Source organism: Pygocentrus nattereri, chromosome 26 (assembly GCF_015220715.1).
Source record: "Pygocentrus nattereri isolate fPygNat1 chromosome 26, fPygNat1.pri, whole genome shotgun sequence".
Classification (NCBI taxonomy): Eukaryota; Metazoa; Chordata; class Actinopteri; order Characiformes; family Serrasalmidae; genus Pygocentrus; species Pygocentrus nattereri.
The window spans coordinates 25,396,322-25,405,820 of NC_051236.1; the positions used below are offsets into that span (position 1 = coordinate 25,396,322).

At 40.2% G+C, this 9,499-nt stretch overlaps 1 protein-coding gene across 5 annotated transcripts in view; it reads right to left on the reverse strand.

Annotated features, from left to right (window-relative positions):
* shroom2a (shroom family member 2a) overlaps nt 1-2,817 on the reverse strand; it is a 47,698-nt gene extending 44,881 nt beyond the window's left edge. For 3 of the 5 annotated variants that reach the window (XM_017698153.2, XM_017698151.2, XM_017698152.2), the window contains exons 1-2: nt 2,743-2,817; nt 1,601-2,237 (exon numbers count right to left, since the gene is read on the reverse strand). In XM_017698153.2, the coding sequence (XP_017553642.2) occupies nt 1,601-1,822 (222 nt within the window). In that variant the 5' untranslated portion in view covers nt 1,823-2,237; nt 2,743-2,817. Of the gene's footprint in view, nt 1-1,600; nt 2,238-2,742 lie in introns of those variants that run through there. The other 2 variants (XM_017698149.2, XM_037534850.1) reach the window with 2 other exon arrangements.
* Between the last annotated feature and the right edge of the window lie 6,682 nt (nt 2,818-9,499).

Here is a 9,499-nt window from a genome sequence, read left to right on the forward strand (position 1 = left end):
CAACGTGAAGTGCTCTTTTGTGAATGTGGGTCCGTTCAGGAGCAGATCTGTTCAGACTAATGTCGCATACAGATCACATTTAAAAGATAACTGTGATTTTGTTCAATTGATTTTGGGAGCGAATCAGATATGGGCCACTTTTACGTGCTGTGTGAACGCAGCCTAACTAAGCTGATTCTGGGAACTGATCAGTGACGTAAAGCATGCGTCATATTTCAGGATTGCTCCAGCCCTGCCCAAGGCTACTTGGACACAGGACACTGCAGTTCCTTGTTCAGACGGCAGAATTTTGACTAAAAGATTAAACGTTTAATTTTTACAGACGCAAAAAATGCACCGACTTTTAAAAAATGAACATGTACAATGTCATCTTTCTCACCGACTCTGAAATGTACAGCGTAAAATTAGAAACAGAGCCTGCTCGATTTCCTGCGTTGCACAGACGTGTTAAAATCAGGATCTGTTGTCATGGTTACAGCCCAAACAAATGTTTGTCAGTAAGGCGGCGACTCTTGTAGCAGAGCACAAAAGTGTATACGACAAGCAAACACCGACAAAAAATATGGAAATTGACGATAACCTAAGGCTGACGTGCCATACGAGCTAAAAGGCTATGAATAATGGGGAGTATGTTACAGTGACTGTGTTTAACCGCAGTTAATTCTCTGGTTTTAACAAGAGAAGAAACAAGCAGAAGCAGAGCCGCGGATTCACCCAAAGACGGACAGAAACACCTGCAGAATTTGAAACGAAAAAAAGTTTCAGCGTGTTCAGACAGAATAATATCCACAGCGTTAAAACTGCATGGTTTTTTCATCCAAATCTTCAAAAAGAACGGTTAGCACTGGCAGCAACTACTGATTCTTCTTCCCTCTGCATCTTCCAACTGGTGCTATAGTGCCACTGAATTGAAGCTGCTGCTTAAATGTTCAGTTCAGTTTGTGCATTCTAGGCTGTAGAAATGATGGCAAAACACAGCGGCCTCTACTGGAAGAGGACCTGCTACATAGACATGAAGGGCTCATTCTAAGCTGACTAAAAACAAAGACTCGTAACAGAAAGTAGTTACAGGTGATTATACGTTAGCGAACATGGTTTTGTGCACTATATTCCATTTCTTCTAACAGATCCCCCTAAATCTTACACATTGCACCTTTAAGCAGCAGGTCCTGAGCTAAGCAGACTTGCTGACAGGTGCTAAAGGATGACAACTCACTATTCAAGCTCACTGAGCTCACTGTTTATACAAGCAATGACAATACGCTTCCGGGGTGGAAGAGGCGCCGGCTCAGTGAACAGGAACCAGGAATAGGCCTCAGCTTTGAATGGAAAAATTTTGACATAAAAAATTCAGAAGCTCTGAGTAACTGATCGCCTGCATGCAGCTCGACCAAAAAACTGAGTGAATTCTACAAGTTGTCGCTGGTTAGTGTCAGTCACAGCGACGATAACCAGTGGGTGACATTTCTGTCCAACACCAAAGCAGACGACAAACACACTCCAAGGTGCGGTTCTCATATTTACCTTCTGGCAAAGAAGTGAGTTAAAGAAGCCGACACCATCTTCAAAAAAAGAAAAAGAAAGGAGATATCTGTTTTACCTTGGTAACGATGAGCGGCTCGCCGTGCTCTCGACCTCCTCTGAGGGTAAAACCCCACGGTGCACCTCCACACAGAGAGACTCCAACTAACCTCCATCCCTCACCAGGTTCACCACCTGCATTCTGATCTAAAGTCCTGCTGGAGTCATAAATCAGTGGATCATCTCGGTCAGTGAGTCTGGAACCCAAGTTATGGTCACCCATAGTGTCCACCTCGTACATGTTTAGATGCCTGGTACAAAAAAAGACGAGGGAACTTAAATTAACACTGGAAAAAGGTGAGCAGCTAATTTCCCCAAAAAACCTCCAGAAGCTGGCTGCCACATATGGCCACTGCTGCGTTAGCACCTGTTAACCCACAAGACTCCTAATGCTCTTAAATGGGAGAATTAAAAAGCAACATGTTGGCGTCTTGCGGGAGGAGATGGCCCATCTTTCGGCTTCGTGCCAGGCTAAATTGTGGCTGTGCTGTGGTAATGACTGGGATGGCTCCTCGTCTCTGCTCCCCTCAGCTCTCCCGTTAAACTGGGTGCCTTTTCCCAGAAGGAGCCGAAAGCGCGTCAATAAATCTTCTTCCTCGAATATTTCTCGCCGTCAGGTTCCCGACATGGCTGAGGACACCTACACAGCAGCAGAGCTAAGTGAAAACAGAAAAAACGCCGTGTTACGAGAAGTTTACTGACACTTTATAGTTTGTGGTTCGCTCTGCTAGCGAGGATTTTAGCTTAGCTAGCTTGACGAGGCAGAATTAGCAAGCTGATTAAAATAACGCTGCACAAACGTTAATCAAGAACAGGGAGCTAATTCCACTTACAGCGGGCAGTAACTGAGTCAAGACGATGCCGCTTGAATAAAATAACTTTTATAGGGACCTACACGCGCTGAGAGCGACGGCGAGTTACATCCATGAGCAAAAACTGAAGCAAAGTGTGAAGAGCCCGCAGTAACGTTAGCGCAACGTCGCCAAGCTAACAACAACGTTAGGCTACCTCGCTTCACTCCCAGCCAAGAAAGATAACCTACGATTTATCCACACAAACGCATTTAACCGCTACACGAACGTTTCGATAACTTTCTTTGATGTGTCTCCAACGAATCGTTAAAACAAAACAAAACAAAACAAAACAAAAAGACTGTCGTACACGTAGAAGCCGAAGCCACTTGTTGCCGTTGCCAAGCCTCCTCAGATCCGAGACAACCTGGAATGACCAGCAGAGGCGCGGCTGGAAGGAAAACCTACCTGTGTCCGTGCCTCGTTTCCCACCCGTATTCCGGAAAACCCCGCCTCCCGGCGCTGTGAGTGGCTGAACACGCCGGGGAGAGATTTCATGGTTTTAAGTCTTAAATCTTTAAACTGACTAAGTAAATTTTAAAACAGTTGTATTTGGCTCAGCACATCAGGTTATTACTTGAATTTACCGAAAATAATGGGGTTTTTTTGCTATTAGACATTGTGAGAGTAGTTGGGTTAGAGAAAATGTGTGTTATTGTATGTTGACTAACCTTCTTCTTCTAATTATTATTATTATTATTATTATTATTATTATTATTATTATTATTATTGCTGTCTCGCTGTTCTTTCTTTTTCCCCATAAACCCCGCCTTCTGCACTGAGATTGGCTGTTGCTTGTCAGTCAGACGGGAGTAGCCGCAAAACGGGTGCGAAACAAATACATGCGCGTATTGAGCTTCGGTTTCCCATCAATTGAGGAGCAGTGTCTCCCCCTTCTGTATACTTACAGGTTTTACAGATCACCTGATAATGGAGTCGGAGATTTTACAGATCACCTGGTTGGAGTTAAGAACCTAAGCAGGTCTGATAACAATTATTCACGAAAGCTTTAGTCCTCATCTTCATGATTTATTTGTCATGAACATAAAACAAGTTGTTTAGAAATAAAATGACTGTGCTCACCGTACTGTAGGGAATATAACGGTACCTTCGTATTATGTTCAGGAAGAAATTCTGTTTAATACATGGTTACATATTCTTAACATGTAATTACATCCTGATTTCTGTCAAGCATAAGCACCACTAGGTACTGATTATCTTAGCACGTAATGCTCTGTCAGGCCTTTACTTCAGCTTTCAACCTTCAGTCATGTGTCCAGTGTGTGGCGGATCCACATCTGTTTTTTTCAGCCTAAAACAGTCATCTAGTGAAATGTGCCTCTGCTGCTAAGCAGTATTCCAAAGATGTTGGGTGGATGTTCAGTGCTTTTTCTTCACAATTCAGGGATTTTGACTGAAATGTATTTGGAAAAACTCATTCAGTGTAGTAGCGTTGCTTAGACCTGGGACTCTCAACCATTCTGCACCCTTTGGTGGTTCTTGGACATATACCAAGCGGTTCGCAGTGGGCCTGTGATGGCACTCTGGCATAAAAATGAGTGAAAAAAGAATTGAGTTAAGAATAAAACAGAAATATTTTGAGAAGCATTTTGCCTTAGACTTTCAGATTATTGGTCTTACCACTCGCCATGCCATAGTGCCTTTCCCTTGATTTTGTTAACCTCACACTGCCAAACATCAGCCATAAACCCATATACACAGTTATAAGCAAAGGTTTGGGCACCGCTCTTCAAATTATATGTTTAAAGTATGAAAGTAAGTTAACATTAACACACCTCTACATTTTATCTGCTGAATGAGCATACACTCTCAGAAATAAAGGTATGAAACGATCACTTCTCTCGTCTCTCTTGTCACTGGGGTGGGGTGGTACCCTCAGGGGTACATCTCAGTACCTTTAGTCAGGGAACATAATTGTGCCATAATCCATTGAAATGATATTTTCTAAGTTTTACTGACTCCACACACCCCATCTCGCCTCCAGGACTTTTATTTTATTGTTCTGTTTTAAAACGTTAGGTTATCAAAGCTTACAGATACGTACTTTTCATCTGGGAAAAACTTATTTAAGGTGCACAGTTGGACCTTAAAACTACTGTTTTGTACCCGTGCAGTGCCTTTATTTATAACAGTATACTGGAAAAAAAACATTTTACAAAACATTTAACAAAAGTAATGGCATATTTTATATTTAATGTTAAAGAATTTTTTTTAACTCAAAAAAATCAACACTAACTTTACACTAAACTTTGCAGAAAATGCCAGATTTTCTCAGTAAAGGACGTGTTTTCACCTGAAAAATGGACAAAACATGTCATTTCACCAGGGGCACCCAACATTTGCATACAGCTGTACAAGTGGATTGTTGATTAGTCACTTAAAAATGCAATGCTTACCGTTATTATAGAAGGTACAGCCGACACACAAGTCATTGCGCTTCATGAAAAGGCTGTATTTAATAGTAATACTCCAAAACGAACATGCAGATCATTTTGTACACACTACAGTCTGTACGGTCACTGACATTTTATTCACATACACTAATAGGTTTGTTTAATCACCCTTCTTGTATTACAAGTATTATAATATATAAAAAAAAAATCATGATTTTTGGTTTTAGGAAACCCTTAGTATTCAATTAGGTCATGTATATTGATGTACAACACCTTTCATAAGAAATGAATAATTTTGGTTATTCACATTAATGATCACATCATATTTATGCCACTATTTAACTATTTGTTATTTAGTTTGTTTAGATTTCTAATTCAAGTTAAAAATATATGCAACTAAGTTCATTTTCAAATTTGTTAAATAAATCCATAATTCGGAGCGCCGATGCCAGCCTTACTGGAGTGGCCATTTATAAAGCACAGCTTAACTGCGAAGAACTTATATAATTGGTGCCATGGCGTGAGGAGCCAGTCCTGGCAGTGAGACGCTGCCACCCCCACAGCCTTTTCACATGAAGAGTTGATTGTTCAAGCCAAAACAAACACACAAGGAGTTACAGTGTAAAGCGCTTCTGGAGCTGTCATCGAAAATGATCAAGGAATATCAAGTCTGTGAGTCTGATTATATGGTAGTAAAGCCAAGCGTGAAAATATAATTGACCTTCTGCACTGTACGCACTAAAGAAATTGACATAATTGATTTGGACACACTGTGAACTATATAGATGATAATGACCGCTCTCTGATCTCTTATCCCCAGTAAGTAGTTTAATTTGTTCAGCTGCACTTACTCCAATTTGAATGAATTTGAATTTCATGAGGAGATCTTTCGCCCAACCCCATGCAGCGCTACTTACAGTGATTTAGCATATTCAGTGAAAAGTGTGTTTAGAGGAAGTTTTTTCTTCTAAACAGTCCTGAGTGCTGAGCTGAAGAACTATTACTGTAGCTGACTTTGTAAAGGACAGGATTTGGCAGTCTCCCGCTGGCCTTTCACGGCTCAGAAATGCATATGTGTAATGTATCGTGCCAGCTGTGCTCAGAAACGTTTAGCATGGCAGGGTGTGGATGAACCTGTTAGCCACACAGTCACACCCTTTACCTAATACAGCTATGACCTTTCAGAGTGTGGTCAGAACAGTCAGGAGTGAACAGCCTGCCCTACATTGGCAAAAGAATGAATTATGTCATGTACTACGCTCTCATTAGTAAAGACTATGGTTCTACAGTGCCCTCCACAAATATTGGCACCCCTTGAGCAAAAAGAAGTGCAAAAATATTCTTAACTACTTTTTCAAGGTATAATGATTGAAAGAAAAAAATAACTAAATCTTGTCATGAAATCTTGCCCTAGAAATTCTTAAAAGTAGAATCTAACTGAACCTTCATATTATATGTTCATTATATGTGTTAAGATCACCAGAATGATTAGGAACACTTAAATAGTCACTCATGACTTTTTGATTCACTGGGGAATGTATCTGAGATGAAACACAAGCCAAATTCCCTCAGTCCCTTTATGAGCAGTGATGTGTGACAAAAGATTGTTGAGCCATGCGATTCAGGAAATGGCTACAAGAAAATAGCTACAAAGTTGAAAATGTCCATTTCTACCATCAGAGAAATAATTAAGGAATCATTAAGTAATTTAAAACAACTAGAGATGTTAAGAATCTGCCAGGAAGAGGACATATGTTTATACTCCCCACAAACAGAGGAGGATGGTTCAAGTGGACAACGAATCATAAGGGATCACAGATGAGGAATTGCAGACATTAGTTAGGTCACAATGTCTCCCAAGCTACACTGTTAGAAATAAAGGTTCTGTGTGGGTACATGTTTCGTTAATCAATGTACAAACAATACAAATGTACCTTCAAAAGTACAACAGTGGTTTTAAGGTCCAATCGTGTACTTTAAATAAGTGTATCTCAGTGGAAAAGTATGTATTTGTATGTATTTTCATAGCATAATGTTTTAAAACAGAACAATAAAATAAAAGGCCTGGAGGCAAGACGGGGTGTGTGCAGTCCATACAGCTTAGAACATATAGTTTCAGTGCATTATTGCGCAATTATGTTCCCTGACTAAAGGTGCAGTGAGACTTTTGTACCTCTTTTTTTGAGAGTGGACAATCAAACACTATCTATATAACCACACGCTGTTTGGGGGTTGCCAGAGGAAAGCCTTTGCTGTCCAGGAACGTTACTGGATCTTTCACTGGCATCATGTTCTACGGTCAGATGAGAACAAAATAGACGTTTTTGGCAACAAACATAAGGGGTGAGTCTGGCATGGACATACAGCCCTGCAGAAAAGTAACCCATCCCCACCGTGAAGTATAGTGGTGGATATGTGTTGTTGTGGGGCTGTATTTCTTCCAAATGTCCTGGACAGTTTAATCAAATACAAAGTATCATAGACTCCATCAAGTACCAGCAGAAATAAAATCCAAAACTTACTTCCTGACTCAGCCAGGAAGCTTACTTTGGGCAATAGGTTGGATCTTCTAGCAGGACAATGATGCAAAACACTCTGCAAAATCAATACAAAAAATGGTTCACTGACCACAGAATCAAGGGTTTTTCATGGTCATCTCGTCCTCTGACCTAAACCGTTTAGAAAACCAATGGGAGTGCATAGGAAAGCATGACATTTATGACGAATGGCCAGCATGTGAGGAAAAGTCACCAAAGAAGGAAAAAGAAGTCATACTAGATTAAAATGTAGAAAGTAAGCATTTACAATGACAAAAAGCAACACTAACGCCACGACCATGAGGCTTAAATCAAAGTAAGCTTAAAGTTAGCTGGGCAAGAAAGAGATACTCTAAGGCCCCATAAAAATTCTGTCTAGGGCCCCTAAAAGGCTAGAACTGGCCCTGAATTTAGCTACTAGGCTGTGTTTTGATTATATGGTCTATTCTACAGCCAAAGTCCTACAAGGGGGTGTAGTTGTATGCGTCGTAATATATGCCAGAAAATGTGATGATGTTTGCCTTCCTGAATCCATGCTACTGTCATACTGATACTGATCAATGTTACACTAAGAGAGTGGGTGAATAAATGAATCTATTGTTGAGACATTTTTCCATTTCTGTGCAATTATATATATATACATATATATACATATATATAAAATAGAATGCAGTCCAATATGAAGTCCGAAATATAGTTAGACACAGATTTGGCTGTTTTCAGGTTTGTGCTGACAGTGACATGCTCTGAAGAGGGGCTTTCATTTCGCTGTAATCAATAGGCCATGCTGCTAAGTCCATTTACAGGTATTGGTAGAGGAAAAGGTGCTGAACCTGCGATATTCAGCAGGTTTTAACCTTCAGAGGAGACTGCAGTGAGAGAGAAACGTATCCAGTGTTTTTCTTACTTTAACCCCATCAGCTACTAACCTCAGCTCATCCTCATCATCTTCTTATTATGAGCTTTAAACTTGACATCTGAACTTGACCTTGTCGTAGGTGACCCCAACCCCAAAAAGAGAGCTCAGCCCACCAACACCTGCACTAAGACTGATGTAAATGTACAGAGCTTTCCAGCATCCCCTGTTATTTTGTTAGTTGTTGTTACTCATTAGTTACTCTTAATTTGCTCATCTGCAGTTAATTTCACGTGAGTTTGTTGTTTTAAGATATTGTTTCAACCACAGATGTTTTGCTATGTAAGCCATGATGGTGTTTCAATTAACTAGCTCATTCTGTGATGTTAAAAATAATAGATATTTAGTTATTGCTATCTTTGTAGTCTTAATGATTAGCTCTGAAGTGCATGTAACTGCTATAATGTGATGTTCAGTAAAGCTGTGATTAATAAACAGGTTCATTTCCCATCTCTGCCTTTTTTCAGTGAGTCAGATCAGTTGCTTCAGCTCACAAATAAGAGTCAGCTTAGCAATGTTCATGTTTTTTTGCCAGAAGTCAGCAATGTTATCTATCATTTAGTGAACATTTAGTCTACCTTTTAATTCATTAATTAACAAAAACTGTATTAAAGAAATCTAATTAAGTCAGATGTTAAGTAGTTTCACTGGATCATTTTTTGAGAGGCAGGGCTCACGAGACAGGCCCACGGGCATGATGCAGAAGATCTAATGATGCACACTTGGAAACACAGCAAAGTATTACATTAAAATTAAATAGCAGAGAACAGAACAGAGACAAACTAACACAACAAGCAGCAGATTTGGGGATGATGAGGGGCAGAGACGGAACATTCCAAAGAGATCCAGGAGGGGGTCCTGTGATTTTCAGCTACAGCATCATCTGATCAGCCATCAAGATCTACCCATGTGATTTGTCAAGAAAATAATAATGAATAAAAGCCTCAATGGGAGCCGTCTCCCAGCATTCAGCTAAAAAGCCAGCTCAAAGAATCAGCTTGTCTGCTAATGACGCCACTAGTCTGGGCCAAATTTTGAGATTCTGGGGCCCTAGGCAAAAAAACAGGAATGGGGCCCCCTGGATGCACATTTCTCAATTAGTGATTAGTGAGCTTAAGCAATTTCACATGAAATGATCTTGCTATATAAGATAAATTGCTTGTTTTGAGGTTTAGTGCTTGAAACAGGGAAAATGATCTG